Source organism: Chiloscyllium punctatum, chromosome 36 (assembly GCF_047496795.1).
Source record: "Chiloscyllium punctatum isolate Juve2018m chromosome 36, sChiPun1.3, whole genome shotgun sequence".
Lineage (NCBI taxonomy): Eukaryota > Metazoa > Chordata > Chondrichthyes > Orectolobiformes > Hemiscylliidae > Chiloscyllium > Chiloscyllium punctatum.
This window is the reverse complement of record NC_092774.1, coordinates 45,698,980-45,717,390: the sequence shown is the minus strand read 5'-3', so window position 1 is coordinate 45,717,390 and position 18,411 is coordinate 45,698,980. Positions and strand designations below refer to the sequence as shown.

Here is an 18,411-nt window from a genome sequence, read left to right as displayed (position 1 = left end):
TCGTATCCTGATGTGACAACGCGCATGTCCGAGGCCAGGCCGTGCGCACACCCTCATCCACAACCGCCCCGCGCATGCGTCCTGAGCCAAGTTCGAATCTCATGTTCGTCCCGCTGTGAATGCTGGGTAAAAACTTTGCCATTGAATTAGATTTGGATTAAATTAGATTCAGATTAAATTAGATTCCCTACAGTGTGGAAACAGGCCCTTCGGCCCAACCAGTCCACACCGACCCTCTGAAGAGTAGCACACCCAGACCCATTTCCCTCTGACTAATGAACCTAACACTATGGGCAACTTAGCATGGCCAATTCACCTGGCCTGCACATCTTTAGACTGTGGGAGGAAACCGGTGCATCTGGGGGAAACCCACGCAGACAAGGGGAGAATGTGCAAACTCCGCACAGACAGTCGCCCAAGGCTGGAATCGAACCTGGGACCCTGGTGCTGTGAGGCAGCAGTGCTAATCACTGAGCCACCGTGCCGCCTATTGCATTGCAATGGGACAGAAAATTATATCTTTTGCTTCAAACGGTTGTAGCCAGAGAGCCAAGACATGAGACTGCTTAGTCTATTGCCACAGCAACCAAGGTGCACCAGCTCTCCACCACAGTTCTACACAGCAGAAGAAACTGTTAGATAGAAATTCACTGGAGTCACAAGTGAAAGGAAGCAAAATGAACAAATTGCTGGATAAACTCAAGCAGGTTTGGCAGCACGGCTGAAAAGAAAACAGAGTTAAAGTTTCAAGTCCAATGGCAATACTTTGGAACCGTTAACTCAGTTTCCTCTTCACAGATGCTGCCAGACCCACTGAGTTTCTCCAGCAATTTAAGTTTTCAGTTTCAGATTTCCAGCCTCTGCAGTTCTTTGATTAGTGATGATCAAGTGATTTTATGTTCCACGCTCAGAGCATCCAGACTTCATCTTGACAGTAAGAATGAGCTGACTGTAGACCAAATTCTGGGATCTTTTAAAGAGTGGCTGTAGGTGGGGAAGTGAGTAATGTCTTTCACATACAAAAAGCAACTGAATGGTGCTACTGTATCAGCTAATTACGGAATAGTTAAATAATTTTACACTTCCACATGAGTCTTCACGAGTTTCCAACACAGATGTCAATCTCACTGATAATGGGTTCCACATTCTCATCACTGTCCAACGTTTGCTCTAATCTGAAATTTAAAAAAAAACTAGAAATTCCAGAAGACTCAGCAAATCTACCAACATCTGAGGAGAGGGATTAGATTAGATTCCCTACAGTGGGGAAACAGGCCCTTCAGTCCAACCAGTCCATACCGACCTTCTGAAGAGTAACCCACCCAGACCCATTTCCCTCTGACTAATGCACCTAACCCTATGGGCAATTCACCCTGACCTGCACATCTTTGGACTGTGGGAGGAAACCGGAGCACCCGGAGGAAACCCATGCAGACACGGGGAGAATGTGCAAACTCTACACAGACAGTTGCCCAAGGCTGGAATTGAAACTGGGACCCTGGTGCTGTGAGGCAGCAGTGCTAACACTGAGCCACCGTGCACACCCCCCCTCCTTTTTAACAGGCCCTTCATCCCAACAAGTCCACACCAACCCTCTGAAGAGTAGCCCACCCAGACCCATTCCCTTACCTTATATTCACCCCTGACTAATGCACCCAACACTATGAGCAGTTTACCATGGCCAATTCACCTGACCTGCACATCTTTGTACTGTGGGAGGAAACCGGAGCAAATCCACACAGAGACAGGGAAAATGTGCAAACTCCACACAGGCAGTCACCCAACGTGGGAATTGAACCTGGGTCCCTGATGCTGTGAGGCAGCAGTGCTAACCACTGAGCCACCATGCCACCCCACGGGGAAAAGAAAACATTTTCCATTACAAATCTTCACCATGTGACTGTACAAATTGTTTTCTCAATCCTCAACTACTACTTAACAGTCGAGTATTTCCACCATTTTCTGTTTTCAATTTGCTTCTGAATCGCATGAGATTAGAGTAATTAACTTTTAATCTGATTCATTGACAAACAGAAATATCTTCCACATGCCTATCCTGCAAACCTTCATGGTGGAAATATTGAATACCAGACCCTGTGGTTACTGGGTGGGTCCAGCTGGGTTTTCTTTTAAGTCTTCACTTCTGGCTTTGCCTCAAATCTCTCCAAAACACAAAATAAAATTTCCAGATGGACATTAGAAGAATGATTTCTTCATGTGAGACACTAGAAGCAGGGCCACCATTTAAACATAAGGAGTCTTCTATTTAAGATGGAGTCTCTTTACCTTTTCCCCCTATTAAAGGGTCCCGAGTGTTTCGAACTCATTTCCTGGACTGTGGGGACGGCAGAGTCATTTAATTTATTTTTTTAAAGCAGGTGGTGGAAATAACCTTAGAAAAGGTACAATGCAGGAAAAGGCTGGACAATCAGTGGGGTCAAAAAGCAAGCATTACATTCTAATTCTACCTTCCAGCACCTTGTCTGTCACCTGGCAGGTTACTGCACTTACGGTACAAATCCAGTTACCTTTTCGAGGCAGAGAGAGATTTGCTACAACGAATTCTAGGCAACCACCATCCACAGGGCGAAAAGATCCTTTTCCCCACGTCATATCCTGCATACAAAGCCTACCTCGTCAACATGCATCAGGAAGGAAAGAGATCTACAAAGTGAACCCATGTGCAAATCAACTGCATACCTTCTAGCAATCCAAATCCAACTGTTATTGGCTACAACGTTTACTGATGCCGAGTCAATTCTGTATCTATGTTGCTCATGCTCCTTTCATTCACTAGCTCGTCGATTTGCTCAGCAGACAGCTCAATGGCTTCTTTCTAATTTTCCAGCCCACGTTCATCACACAAACACACACAGAATACTGAAGGGAACTTAGGTCCTCGAGGTTCTGCGCTTCCTTCCTCACGGTTCGTGATGTTTCTTGGCTTCACACCACCTGCAGGTTTTAAAGGCTGCATTTGCTGACACTGTGGAGCATGGGCACTACCAGCCATGAAGACGAGCTGCGCATTAACGGCTGTGGACGGGGAAGGGTAGGCAGAAGGACAGTGCTGGTCGGGGAGGGATCAGCCTGGAGTTGGTGCAGACCTACTCCCGTCGTTCTCTCCCCAGCCCTACAAACCTTAACTCCTACAATGATGGATGGTGGTGCCGGCTTCAAGGCCTACCCCTGTTTGTAACTGGTGTGTGTCTGGTCGGCTCTGACATTGGGTAATGTACGTAAAGGAAACGGAGATGATTTGAGGCAATGAGCTGGCCACAATGAACATGGGACAGCACAGGCAACAGCCAACATTTAACAAATGCCTGGAGGAACTGCAACAATTGCTCCATCCCGTCTGTCACAGAAATAAAACGGGAAAGGTGGCCCAGCTATGGCTAACGATGAGAATCAGGGACAGTATTCGAACCAAGGAAGGGGCGTACACGAATGATGGTGGCGGGGTGGAGAAGAGAGTACCAGAGAAAGCTTTTGGGGAAACAAAACAGTCCGTAAAAGTCAGAAGGCTGCCCCCAACGGCAGAATCAGGTGGGGTCGAGATCTAGGAATATGTGGTTTGCCATTTGGGATTGTAACGGGCAGGACATTTGTCACCCAGCGAGCGGTGGGACTGAGGAATTCTCCACCACAGAAGTTGGTTGAGGCTAAAACACTGAACGTTTTCAAGGAGGAGGAATATATCGTTCTTAGGGCTTAACGGGTGTGGGATGAAAGTGAGAACAGGTTACTGAGTTGGACGATCAGCCGCGATCACACTTAAAAGGCCGAACAGTTTCTCTCCAGTGTGAATGTGATGCTGTTCAAATAAGTCAGGAATTCTACAATCCCACGCTATTATTATTTGACTTTTTATTGGGCAGGAGTTTACCAACATCAGCAGCACCAGTCCATGAACGTGGTTCAGTCCGGGGTGTGGTGAAGCTCAAAACCCAGTCACTGTGGGTGACCGTGAACTCGCTGGTGGGTCAACAGGTTGGACGAGCGGGTGAATCTCTTCCCGCACTCGGAGCAGGTGAACGGCCTCTCGCCGGTGTGCACCCGCTGGTGCGTCAGCAGGCTGGACGAGTCGGTAAATCCCTTCCCACACACCGTGCAGGTGAACGGTCTCTCCCCGGTGTGCGTGCGCTGGTGGATTTGCAGGTTGTATGACTGAATGAAGCCCTTCCCGCACTCGGAGCAGGTGAACGGCCTCTCGCCGGTGTGGACCCGCTTGTGCCTCAGCAGGGCGGACGAATCGGCGAACCCCTTCCCGCACTCCGCGCAGGCGAACGGCTTCTCCCCGGTGTGAACCCGCTGGTGGGTCAGCAGGTTGGAGAGCTGAGTGAAGCCCTTGCCGCACTCGGAGCAGGCGAACGGCCTCTCCCCGGTGTGAACCCGGTGGTGGGCCAGCAGGGTGGACGAGCGGGTGAAGCCCTCCCCGCAGTCGGAGCAGGTGAACGTCCGCTCCCCGGTGTGGGTGCGCCGGTGCCTCAAGAGAGCAGATGAGTCCGCAAATCCCTTTTCACACTCGGGGCAGGTGAAGGGCTTCTCCCCGGTGTGAGTCCGCCGATGAGTCTCCAGCTTCGACGGGGAAATGAATCCCTTCCCACAGTCCCCGCACTTCCACGGTTTCTGCACACTGTGACTGCGCTTGTGTCTCGACAGGGCAGACGACTGTCCGAAGCCCCGCCCGCACACCGGGCACATGTACAATTGCTCCCCGCTGCGAGTGGGGCTTTGACCGTCCATGTTCAAAATCCAGCGACATTCAGGTTACCAGAGGCCGGACGGATGGGGGTCAGATCCGGATGTGACATTCGCCCTGTATCTGGCTGCAACTCCTGCGCAAATTGCTTAAAACAGGGGGAAAAGAAATGGGATGAGAGAGTATCCACAACAAAACAGGCAGGCACAAAAGGAGTCAGTCAATCTGTGGGGCTAAAGCCATGGAAAAGAACAGACCACAAGTGCTGCTGCTAGGATGTCTTGAGCACCACTCAAGTCACTCGCGCCCACCAGCACAGCAAAACTGCCAACCCGTTCTGGGCTGGCACAAGACCCAGGCTTCAGTAGAAGCACTGGGAACAAAAGAAGTGGTGGCGGTGGTGGTAGAGGGCAGGGTGAAGGACAGGGATTTTTATAAACGGCTGCGTTTACTGCGAATAGGTGATGAAATTAGCACACCGACAAAAACACATCAGTGCAAAGGACAGAAACAACAGTTGTCTGTCACAAAGGTATGATCACACGGGTGCAAGGAACACAGCACGTATATTTAGGGAACAATTCAAAAGCCAGCCAACCTGTTATCATTCATTTTATGAAAGTTTGAGCTCAAGAATAATGAAGTCTTACAGTAAGAAACTGACAGCAGTCTGCATGGTTTTTGCTTCAATCTAAGACAGAACCGTCCTCCCAATAGTGGTTGGAGGAGGGGGGGGGGGGGCAACATTCTTACAAGCTTTCATTTTGTACACAAAACAAGGAGGAAGATAATTGATAGCAGGCCAGGTCAGACAAAGAGCTGAATAAGAGATAACAAAAGCTAAGAGTGAGAAAATGTGTTAGCTGTGCTGAACGCAACACTATTTTTTTAAAAAAAAGAATCCCTACAGTGCGGAAACAGGCCATTCGGCCCAACAGGTCCACACTGACCCTCCAAACAGTAACCCACCCAGACCCATTCCCCAGCCCTATTATTCTACATTTACCCCTGACTAATGTACCTAACCTACACAGCCCTGAACACTATGGGCAATTTTAGTATGACCAATTCACCTAACCTGCGCATCTTCAGACTGTGGGAGCACTCCCACGCAGACAAGGGGAGAATATACGAACTCCACACAGACAGTCGCCCGAGGCTGGAATCAAACCTGGCTCCCTGACGCTGCGAGGCAGCTGTGCTAACCACCAAGCCATACGTACGATGGGATGATGGGCCTGGGAGTATGTGGGAATGACTGACTATGCTAAAAGCAACCCATGTTACATCAGGACCGGGTGTGGGGTGGGTTAGAGAAAGAAAAAGGATGGGAATCAGGGTCTAAAGGTATTGAACTCGATGTAGAGTCCTGGAGGCTGACAAGTGGAGAGTGAGATGCTGTTCTCTGAACTTGCACGAAGGTTCACTAGAGCACTGCAGTGGGCCTGCCACAGACATGCTGTGATGAAGAGGAGCCGGTGTTGGACTGGGGTGGACAAAGTTAAAAATCACACAACACCACATTACAGTCCAGCAAGCACTAGTTTTCAGAGCACTGCTCCTTCACTGGGCAGCTGTGGAGCAGGACGATAAGAAACAGAATTTATAGCAAAAGATTACAGTGCCATGCAACTGAAATGATATATTGAACAAACCTAGATTGACTTTATGAAAGACTTAACAGCACAGAGATGTACAGCATGGAAACAGACCCTTCGGTCCAACCCGTCCTTGCCGATCAGATATCCCAACCCAATCTAGTCCCACCTACCAGCACCCAGCCCATATCCCTCCAAACCCTTCCTATTCACATACTTATCCAGATGCCTTTTAAATGTTGCAATTGTACCAGCCTCCACCACTTCCTCTGGCAACCCAGTTCACACATGCATCACCCTCTGTGCGAGAACCTTCCTGTTTAGTTGTCTTTTATATCTTTCACCTCTCACCCTAAACCTATGCCCTCAAATTCTGGACTCCCCAAACCCAGGCAAAAAGACCTTGTCTATTTATCCTACCCATGCCCCTCATGATGTTCTAAACATCTATAAAGGTCACCCCCTCAGCCTCCGATGCTCCAGGAAACAGCCCCAACCTATTCAACCTCTCCATATAGCTCAAATCCTCCAATCTTTTCGAATGGGTTGCGGATTTCGGTTCATTAATATGTAAATCCCAAATCTCCAGAATCTGACTTGAAAGAGGTTCTGGGATTTACATATTAACGAACCGAAACCTGTAACCCATTCTAAAAGATGAAAGACTTAACAGCAATCTATATTTGCTCAATATATCATTTCATTACATGATGCTGTAATCTTGTGCTATAAACACTGTGTCTTATGATCCTCTTCCACAACCACTTGGTGAAGGAGCAGCGCTCCGAAAGCTAGTGCTTCCAAATAAACCTTTAACAGACATTTTGGTTAGGGAACACAGTGGAAGTGACAGGCATTTGGAAGCTCAGGATCATTTTTGCAGACAGGCACTAGGTGTTCTGCAAAACTTGCATTACATCTCCCCAAGACAGCGGGGGCTACATTGAGAGCAGAGAATACAATAGATTAGACCGAGTGAAGTGCAGGTGAATCACTGCTTCACGTGGAAGGTGTGTTTGGAGTCTTTGGATGGGGAAGAGGGAAGAGATAAATGGGCAGGTGTTGCATCTTCTGCAGTTGGATGGAAAGATGCCATGGGAGTGTGAGAATGAAGGAGAAGTGGACCAGTGTCCTGGAGGAATGCTGACAAGAGAGGGAAGGAAAGAACTGTTGGAAATAGGCATCCCATTGGAGGTGACTGACAATTGGTTGGACGTGGAGCCTGGTGGGTCGGTACGTGAGGACCCGAGGGACCCCATTGTTGCTGTGAGAGGGAAGAGGTGAAGGCAGAAGTGCGGGAAATGGGTCGAACATGGCTAAGGGCCCTGTCAGTTGAGGGAAATGGTAGACGTTTTGGAGACCCCTCTGCAGAAAGTGGCATCATCGTCAGTGTAGCGGAGATGGAGGAACTGGGCGAGTTGCCTGGACTCCTTCAAGGAAGCAGAGTGTGATGGTGTATGGTCCGGGTAACTGCAGGAGTCAGTAGGTTTACAGAGGTGGCTAAAGTATGCAAACAGAGATATGAAGGAAGGGAAAGGAGGAGTCAGGAATGAGCCAGGTGAAGGTGAGGGCAGGATAGAAATTATTTTTTTCCAATTCCGAGCAAAAGAAGGAAGCAATACCAATGATGCCATTGATATACTGAAGAGAAAAAGTTCTGGGGAAGAAACTGAGTAAATTTGGAACAAGAAATGTTCTACATTTCCCACAAAGAGGCAGGCATAACTGGAGCCCATGCAATACGTATGGCCATGCTTTGAACTGAAGAAAGTTGGAAAAGCCAGAGGTTGGTCAAATGCCTTTAAAGAAAACGTGCATGCTTTTGTTACAAGCAAACGATGTAGAATTTGAAGCTTTTTTTGGACAGGTTTGATGATAGCAATAATATTTCTTTTACATGGACTTGCAAAAAAAAGTTATACAGTAGCACACAGAAGAGACAAGTGAGCAAGGATTAGAGATCATGTAAGTATCACAACAGCAGATACATGGATATGCTTAGGCCAGGAGACTAGATAACAAAGTAGTCATGAATGATTTTGGGTCAGAGGAAGGTTTCTATTGGAGTTCCACAGGCATTCATATGAGGACCCATCTTTAGCCAGATACATATTAATAATATGGACCAGGGTGTGCAGAGCACGACTTCAATATTTATGGACAATGATTCAGACTGTTTTACAAAAGATGAACTTGGTAGGCTTAATGCATTTGTTCCATATCATAATGAATGTAGTCATGATTTGGAGACGCTGGTGTTGGACTGGGGTATACAAAGTTAAAAATCACACAACACCAGGGTATAGTCCCACAGGTCTATTTGGAAGCACTAGCTTTCAGAGTGTTGCTCCTTGATCACCCAAAAGCTAGTGCTTCCACATAAACCTGTTGGACTATAACCTGGTGTTGTGTGATTTTTAGTAATGAATGTGTGCTGCCTATGTTTAACCTTGCCTCATAATTCAACTGCTAGACTCCAGGTATCATTCGGACAAATCTTATCTGTGCATCCTCCAAGGACAGTAATGTTTGTACTTCCTCAGGTGCAAGTACCCAGAACCGAGTACATGCTCCTGTTTAATCCTATTGTTTAAACAGGATATTAAACAATACCTCAGTCTATTCAGTCACACGCAGGCCTGAAACCTTACCCCTCAAAAGTACAGAGAAACCTTTTCCCCTCCACGGTAAAAGGCCAGAGATATTCAAGTGTTGACGAATCGAGTTACTTTGACTTCTGCTCTGACATCATATGGTCATCTGATCAGACTTTTGAGTTTCCAGGCTGCAAATTTAATATCCTGCAAAGAGAGTTGACAAAAAAAAATGCTTCTGTCAGTACATAGCAGAAATCGAGAACAGACATTCATTTCTCTCGGTTATGAGTTTGCTGTACGTAAATACTCCACTGCTCTGTCAGTGAAGGACAGCAGAGCATGCGCTCTGCCGCAGCTCGCCCCCTACAAAGATGGCGTCTACAAATACGGCCCGCGCAAGGTGCCCCTGACAAAGATGGTGGCGGCAACCGGAGCCTGTCACCGCCTGAGGCCCGGAGTCGTTTACCACAACCGCGGGGCAGGGAGTTTGCTAACTCTGCTCCGGGGTGGGACCTACAGCGGACGTTTACGAAAGTTCTTAGTCCACACTGTCTTCATTTCGTTGCTTGCTCTAACTCCCTCAATACCGTCGCCTGCAGCAGCAGCGGCGTTCGCCCAGCCCGCGGTCGCCGCAGTAACGCGCACGCGCGGGCCATTCGGCGTCGGGAATCACGTGGCTCGACGTTAGCCCCACCCTGATTGGTTGAAGGAGCCTGTCCTGTTCAACAGAGGCAGAGGGTCCAGGAATGGTGGTAGGAGCTTAATGAGTTGGAGCTTAAGATGGGATAAAGGGAGGAATGGCTCGACTTTAATGCACACATAGAGCCGCCGTATTTGTCAGTAGCAGGAGAATCGACGTTTCGGGCATAACCCCTTCTTGAGGAATGAGGAGGGTGTGCCAAGCAGGCTAAGATATGAAAGGAGGGACTTGTGATAGGTGGTAGGAGGTTAAGGTGAGGGTGATAGGCTGGAGAGGGGGTGGGGGCGGAGAGGTTGGGAAGAAGATTGCAGGTCAAGAAGGCGGTGCTGAGTCCGAGGGGTTGGGACTGAGATAAGGTGGGGTGGGAATGAGGAAGCTGGAGAAATCTGCATTCATCCCTTGTGGTTGGAGGGTTCCTAGGCGGAAGATGAGGCGCTCTTCCTCCATGCATCGTGTTGCTATGGTCTGGCGATGGAGGAGGCCAAGGACCTGCACGTCCTTGGCGGAGTGGGAGGGGGCGTTAAAGTGTTCAGCCACGGGGCGGTTGGGTTCGATCTCTTCATGACAAGGCCCTCCCCCAAGTCCCTCCTCCCTACCTTTTACCTTAGCCTGCTTGGCACACTTTCCTCATTCCTGAAGAAGGGCTTATGCCCGGAATGTTGATTCTCCTTCTCCTTTGCTGCCTGACCTGCTGCGCTTTTCCAGCAACACATTTTTAAGCTCTGATCCCCAGCATCTGCAGTCCTCACTTTCTCCCTTTTGCCCATCAAGCTGTCAATTTTTTGGAGACAGCTGAGCAAGGATGGTTCCAGCAAAAATGAAGAACTTCAGCTATTGGGATAGATGAAAGAAGTTGGTGCTGTTCTCCCAGGAGAGGAGAAAGAGATTTGATAGCAGCTAGCCAAATCGACAGCAGGTTAGTTAGTGTCAATCTACAAAAGAAAAGCTTTGCCCATTTGTAACAGATAAAAGAACATGATGGGAGAGCAAACTTTTTCACAGTCAGAGTCAAGGCATGGAGAGCACTGGCTGATTGGATAGAAATGGTAAGCAGCACAATGGAGAATCCGCAGGATATTGTCACAAGGGAATGGAACATGTTAGGAGTGTGTGAAATACTCTCCAGTTAACTAAACTGGTGCATCTCCCAACAGTACAGTAACTCAAAAAAGAGAAAATGCTGGAAAATCTCAGCAAGTCTTGCAGCATCTGTAAGGAGAGGAAAGAGCTGACAAAGGGTCAGTTAGACTCGAAACGTCAGCTCTTAACTGACCCTTTGTCAGCTCTTTCCTCTCCTTACAGATGCTGCAAGACTTGCTGAGATTTTCCAGCATTTTCTCTTTTTTGGTTTCGGATTCCAGCATCCGCAGTAATTTGCTTTTAATACAGTAACTCACCCAGGCTCCAAACCCATGACCTCTATCAATGACAAAGGCAGCACGAGACCATTATCATCTGCACAATTCCCTCCAAGCCACATATCATCCTGACCTGCACCTGTACCACTGCCGTTCGTTCACTGTTACAGGTTTGACTTTTAACTGTTACTGTTCCCAACTGTGTCTGAAAGACTTTCCACTGCTGATCAGCTCCTGAGTATGTGCTGTTTACTAACCAGTTTTATCTTCCCACACAATCTTTCATTGTTTCTCCCGTGCTAGAGTCAGTTTCCCTTCCATTTTGAGTTGGTACGGTTATTTTTGCCTGATAATTCATTCTGCATATCACGAAACATTAATTTTGCTTCACAGGTGTAAAAGGGCGACCCCCCAGCTGGGGACAAAGACTCAGGAAGCTGACATGATTCAGGCAAGGGGTGGACTTTTATTCAAACAATAATCAGTTAGTGCAGGGAGAGGCCCAAGAATCTTTCCCGAACCTAGCTTCGAATGTGAGAACACGATGTGTAGCTCAGATTGGAAGAGAGATCAATGACATACTCAGTTTTACAGTGAAAATTAGAATTTTTATACATTTCTTGTTACAACATTATTCCCTCTTCTTTTTCCCTACTACCAAATATGTAAAATACCTGATCAACAGTGGACACCCCTATGGACAGCCCCACGTTCCCTTAGTTTTTTATGATTTTTAACAATTATTATAATCGCAAGGCCTTGGGATCTTTCAATGTTGCATTCCAAAGTTGCTGGCTGTTCTGTTTTGGGCATGCCCCCGATCGTTTATCTCTAAGGACTGCCTGAATTCATTGTACTCTATCAAATTCCATTACTCCTTATAAAGTAAGTTGATGCTGTTATAGAAACTCAATATTAATAATTTTATAATTTTTATAATTATTTCTACTGTAAACAGTTTTTAGCTAATCAGACAATATAAGCCAGGCATCTCTTTAATGCTTTCCCTTGGTGCTTTCATTATAAGGTTTTATAATTATGTTGAAATCTATCTCTGTAATTATTTAAAGATTCTTTAACTAGAACTTATTAATATTGTGAACAGTTTCAAACAGACAATAATTTCTGCAAGACAACTTCAGCTATTGTTTTTTTGGCTGAATACATTCTTAATGAGACTAGCATTAATTACTTGCTGTGGTTTAGTGATTTTTTCAACGTTTTTCATAAGTTACAATTTCATTGTTTCTTCTATGTTTTGTTACAAATCATTGAAATGTACATCCTTACATATTTCTTGTTTAGATAATGCTCCCTTTTGCCTTGAAAAGGCCCCTTCTCAAAGGCACTATTGTTTTCACTAAAATGCTGAAGCAAGCTTTTTTTCCTAAAATTCCAGTCATTTTGTGTCTCTTAGGAATAGGTAGCTCCAACAAGAGATACCAGCAGAAAGTTGGCAATTCCCAGTCGACTATGGATGTTTGACCTTCCCGAATTCATACGTATGGTGAAGATGCTCCCACAATAGGTAGACAGTTACAGGTCATTCACCTAGCGATGAAGAAGCAGTGACATATGTAGAATACAACAACAATTTGTATTTAAATAGTACCTTTCATAGAATGTAAGACCATAAGACATAGGAGGGGAAGTAAGGCCATTCGGCCCATCGAGTCCACTCCACCATTCAATCATGGCTGATGGGCATTTCAACTCCACTTAGCCACATTCTCCCCATAGCCCTTAATTCCTCGAGACGACAAGAATCTATCACTCTCTGCCTTGAAGACATTTAGCGTCCCGGCCTCCACTGCACTCTGCGGCAATGAATTCCACAGGCCCACCACTCTCTGGCTGAAGAAATGTCTCTGCATTTCTGTTCTGAATTGACCCCCTCTAATTCTAAGGCTGTGTCCACGGGTCCTAGTCTCCTCACCTAACGGAAACAATTTCCTAGCGTCCACCTTTTCCAAGCCATGTATTATCTTGTCCGTCTCTATTAAGTCTCCCCTTAATCTTCTAAACTCCAATGAATACAATCCCAGGATCCTCAGCCGTTCCTCATATGTTAGACCTACCATTCCAGGGATCATCCGTGTGAATCTCCGCTGGACACGTTCCAGTGCCAGTATGTCCTTCCTGAGGTGTGGAGACCAAAACTGGACACAGTACTCCAAATGGGGCCTAACCAGAGCTTCATAAAGTCTCAGTAGCACAACAGTGCTTTTATATTCCAACCCTCTTGAGATAAGTGACAACATTGCATGCGCTTTCTTAATCATGGACTCAACCTGCACGTTGACCTTTAGAGAATCCTCGACTAGCACTCCCAGATCCCTTTGGACTTTGGCTTTACGAATTTTCTCACCGTTTAGAAAGTAGTCTATGCTTTTATTCTTTTTGCCAAAGTGCAAGACCTCGCATTTGTTCACGTTGAATTCCATCAGCTATTTCCTGGACCACTCTCCCAACCTGTCTAGATCCTTCTGTAGCCTCCCCACTTCCTCAGTACTACCTGCCTGTCCACCTAACTTTGTATCATCTGCAAACTTCGCTAGAATGCCCCCAGCCCCTTCATCCAGATCATTAATATAGAATGCGAACAGCTGTGGCCCCAACACTGAACCCTGGGGGACACCGCTTGTCACCGGCTGCCATTCTGAAAAAGAACCTTTTATCCCAACTCTCTGCCTTCTGTCAGACAGCCAATCCTCAATCCATCCCAGTAACTCACCTCGAACACCATGAGCCCTTTACCTTGCTCAGCAGCCTCCCGTGTGGCACCTTATCAAAGGCCTTTTGGCAATCTAGATAGACCACATCCACTGGGTTTCCCTGGTCTAACCTACTTGTCACCTCTTCAAAGAATACCAATAGGTTTGTCAGGCATGACCTCCCCTTACTAAATCCTTGTTGACTTGTTCTAATCAGACTCTGCTAAGAATTTAAAAACCTCATCCTTAATGATGGATTCTAGAATTTTACCAACAACCGAGGTTAGGCTAATTGGCCTATAATTTTCCATCTTTTGTCTTGATCCTTTCTTGAACAAGGGGGTTAGAACAGCGATCTTCCAATCATCCGGGACTTTCCCAGACTCCAGTGACTCTTGAAAGATCTCAACCAATGCCTTCGCTATTTCCTCAGCCACCTCTCTCATAACTCTAGGATGTATCCCATCGGGGCCAGGAGATTTATCAATTTTAAGACCTTTTAGCTTTTCTAGCACTCTCTCTTTTGTAATGGCAACCATACTCAACTCAGCCCCCTGACTCCCTTTAATTGTTGGGATATTACTCATGTCTTCCACTGTGAAAACTGACGCAAAGTACTTGTTAAGTTCTCCTGCTATTTCCTTATCTCCCATCACTAGGCTTCCAGCATCAGTTTGAAGTGGCCCAATATCTACTTTTGCCTGTTGTTTGTTTCTTATGTATTGAAAGAAACTTTTACTATCATTTCTAATATTACTGGCTAGCCTACCTTCATATTTGATCCTCTCCTTTCTTATTACTCTCTTTGTTATCCTCTGTTTGTTTTTGTAGCCTTCCGAATCTTCTGATTTCCCACTGCTCTTGGCCACTTTATAAGATCTTTCTTTTTCTTTAATACATTTCCTGACTTACTTTGTCAGCCATGGCTGTCTAATCCCTCCCTGGATAATCTTTCTTTTCTTGGGGATGAACCTCTGTACAGTGTCCTCAATTATACCCACAAACTCCTGCCATTTTTGCTCTACTGTCTTCCCCGCGAGCCTCTGCTTCCAGTCTATTTTTGTCAGTTCTTCTCTCATGCCCTCATAATTACCTTTATTTAACTGTAACACCATTGCATCAGATTATGCCTTCTCTCTTTCAAACTCCAGACTGAACTCTACCATGTTATGATCGCTGCTTCCTAAGGGTTCTCTTACTTTAAGATCTTTTATAAAGTCTGGTTCATTGCAAAGCACTAGGTCCAGAATAGCCTGCTCCCTTGTGGGCTCCATGACAATCTGTTCCAAAAAGCCATCCTGTAAGCATTCCATGAATTCTCTTTCTTTGGATCCACTGGCAATATTATTTACCAAGTCCACCTGCATATTGAAGTCTCCCATGATCACTGTGACCTTGCCTTCTCTATTTCCCGGTATGCTAAGATGTTCCCCAGAAATTAACATTTGACAAGGTGGAGAGGTTAGGGCCTGTCGCAAAAAAACTGAGAGCAAGACAGGGGTTTCTGGGATTACTGTAAATGAGGTTGAGAGACAGAATGTTCGAGGGACTAAATTCCAGAGCAGACGTCCTTGGAACTGGAAACAGGAGCTTTCGGGTTATAAAACCAGGTTGGATAGACTGGGACTTTTTTCACTGGAGCGTAGGAGGTTGAGGGGTGACTTTAATCGAGGCTTATAAAATCATGAGGGGTGTTGATAAGATGAAATAACAAGGGTCTCTTTCGTAGGGTGGGGGGAAATCCAAAACTAGGACGCGTTTTTTTACAGTGAGAGGAGAAAAGTCTAAAGCCGACCTGAGGGGCAATGTTTTTACATTGCAAGTATGTGGAATGAATTGCCAGAGGAAGTGGTGGATGCAGGTAGTGCTACAACATTTAAAAGATATTTGGATAAGTACTTGAATAGAAATGTTTGGAGGCAATACAGGCCAAACACAGGCAAGCAGGACTAGTTTAGATTAGGAACACGGTCGACATGGACTGTTGGACCAAAGGGTCTGTTTGCATGATGTATGATTCTATGATATGGTCACCAATGGTGAAGTAATTAAAATCCACAATATTCAGGAGGACAGAAAAAGAGAAACCCAAGATATGGAAGGTGTAGAATCTGTGAAGAACTGCAAAGGATCCTGATGGGAGTTATGTACAGGCCTCCAAGAAGGAGTCAGGATGTGGAGCAGAAAATATATCGGGCGGTTGTAACGCTATGGAGTACAGAGATCAGGAGGTTTGTGAGGCTGGAGGAGATTAGAGATTGGTAGGAATTTGAAAATCAGGAATGAGAATTCCTGGCACGGAGGTTCAGTGGTTAGCACTGCTGCCTCATAGTGCCAGGGACCCGGGTTTGATTCCAGCCTCAGGCAACTGTCTGTGTGGAGTTTGCACTACTGGGAGTCCCTGGGTTATGAACACCCGACTTACAAACATTCCATACTGACAACCCAACCTTTGGCTTCTCATTTTCAAAGATTATTTTAAAATATCCGAGTCACATACAATGTTTCGTCGTAACGAACGGGCGGACTAATTAGCCCGTATCTGTTCCGACTTCCTCTCAAATTTGGCTTAACGAACAGCGGAACAAACTGAACTCGTTCGTAACCTGGGGACGTGGATTAACTCAGGATGTCTGGTCGGCAAGGATGAGTTGGACCGAAGGCTGTTTCCCTGCTGTACATCTCTGTGACTCACATGCAACTTCGATATGCAGATGGACTGGGAAAATCAGGTTGGTAGCAGAATGTGGAATGTCTACGAGATAGAACTCACTCGGGAACAGGCAATAGTGGTGTGTAATGAGATAGACTCGATTAGGTACGTAAAGTGAAGGAACCCCTGGGGGCAATTACCACAATGTGATAGCATTCACCCCACAGTTTGACAGGGAGAAGCTGTAATCAGATGCAATGGTATTATAATTGAGTAAAGGAAACTGTGAAGACATGAGGGAAGAGCTGGCCAGAGTTGATTGGAGAGGGAGGATGGTGGGGCAGCAATAGCACTAGGGTTTCTCAGGGTAAATCGGGACAGACAGCAGAAATTCATTCCGAGGAAGAATAACGCTCCACAAACAGTCCAGAATAGAGGATCTAGTGAGATGGAGGAACTGAAGGAAATCAGTATCAGTCGGAAAATAGCCTGGGGGATATTGATGATATTGAAGGCTGATAAATTTCCAAGATGCGATAATCTACATCACAGAGTACCTAAGGAAGCAGCCCAAGATTTAGTGGATGATTAGATTAGATTAGATTAGATTACCTACAGTGTGGAAACCCAACAAGTCCACACCTTCAGCCCAACAAGTCCACACCAACCCTCCGAAGAGTCAATCCACCCAGACCCATTACCCTACATTTCCCTCTGGCTAATGCACTTAACACTTTGGGCAATTTAGCATGACCAATTCACCTGACCTGCACATCTTTGGACTGTGGGAGGAAACTGGAGCATCCGGAGGAAACCCATGCAGACACTGGGAGGATGTGCAACCTCCACACACACAGTTGCCTGAGGTGGGAATCGAACCCGGGTCCCTGGCGCTGTGAGGCAGCAGTGCTAACCACTGAGCCACCGTGCCGCTGCTTTCTTTAAGAATCTAGAGACGCTGGAATTTCTTATGAATTGGAGTGTAGCTGATACAACGTCACTACTTAAAGGAGGTAGAGGGAAAACAAGGAGGTATGGATTGGTTAGCCTGAAGTCAGTAGTGCAGAAAACGTAAGAGTCCATTATAAACAATTTAAAAAGCAGAGCATTTTGATATCGGTGATAGGATTGGCCAGAGTTAGAATGGAGTTTATGAAAGGGAAATCGAGTTTGACAAATTCACTGAAATGTTTCGACCGTGTAATTGATAAGAGGAGGGGCAGTGGATACAGTTTACCTGGACTTTCAGAAGGCTTTCAATGAGAGACCACATAAGAGAGTAGCATGTTAAACTGAGGCGCATGGGATTCGGATACTGTACTGACCCAGATAGAGAACTGGTTTGGCAGGCGGGAAACAAGGAGTTGGAATAAATGGGTCTTTTTTCAAGTGGCGGACACTGGTGAGTGGGGTACCACAGGGATCGGCGATTGGACTCCAACTGTTCACAAAAATATGAATGATTTTGATGAGGGAACGAAAGGTAGTTTCTCCAAGTTTGCAGGCAATACAAGGCTAATTGGGAGGGCAAACTGAGGAGGCTACAGTGATGTTTCAGTGTGATTCGGACGAGTTGACCGAATAGTCAAATGCATGATCAATTAAGTATAATCTGGATAAATGCGAGCTTATCCATTTTAGTCACCAAAATGGGAAGGCAGATTATTATTTGAATAGCGATTGGGTGGGGATGTTAGGAGGTACCTGAGAGCTGGGTGTCCTTGTACACCAGTCACTGAACATAAATACGCAGGTACAGCAGGCAGTGAAGGAGGCAAATGCTATATTGTCCTTAGTAGTCAGGAGATTCAAGGATAGGATCAGGGATATCTTGCTGCAATTGTGCAGGGTCTTGGTGAGACCACAGCTGGAATACTGAATGCAGTTTTGGTCTCCTTATCTGAGGGAAGATTTTCTGGATCTGAGGGAGTAAAATAAACTCATGTCTGGTATGGCAGAATTGGTATGAAGAGGGATTGGATCGGTTAGGGCTATATTCATTGGTGTTCAGAAGACTGGGGAGGTGGGGTGGTTCTCATAGAAACCTATTAATGGCTAACAGGGCAAGACAGGGTAAACACAAGAG

General features: G+C 46.1%; 1 protein-coding gene across 1 annotated transcript in view; it reads right to left on the bottom strand.

Annotated features, from left to right (window-relative positions):
- Window positions 1–3,853: 3,853 nt before the first annotated feature.
- The window catches only part of LOC140461021 (uncharacterized), a 52,459-nt gene continuing 37,901 nt past the window's right edge, over window positions 3,854–18,411 (bottom strand). The window contains exon 2 of the mRNA XM_072555809.1: window positions 3,854–4,723. Coding sequence (XP_072411910.1) covers window positions 3,955–4,723 — 769 coding nt within the window. The 3' untranslated portion in view covers window positions 3,854–3,954. The remainder of the gene's footprint in view (window positions 4,724–18,411) is intronic.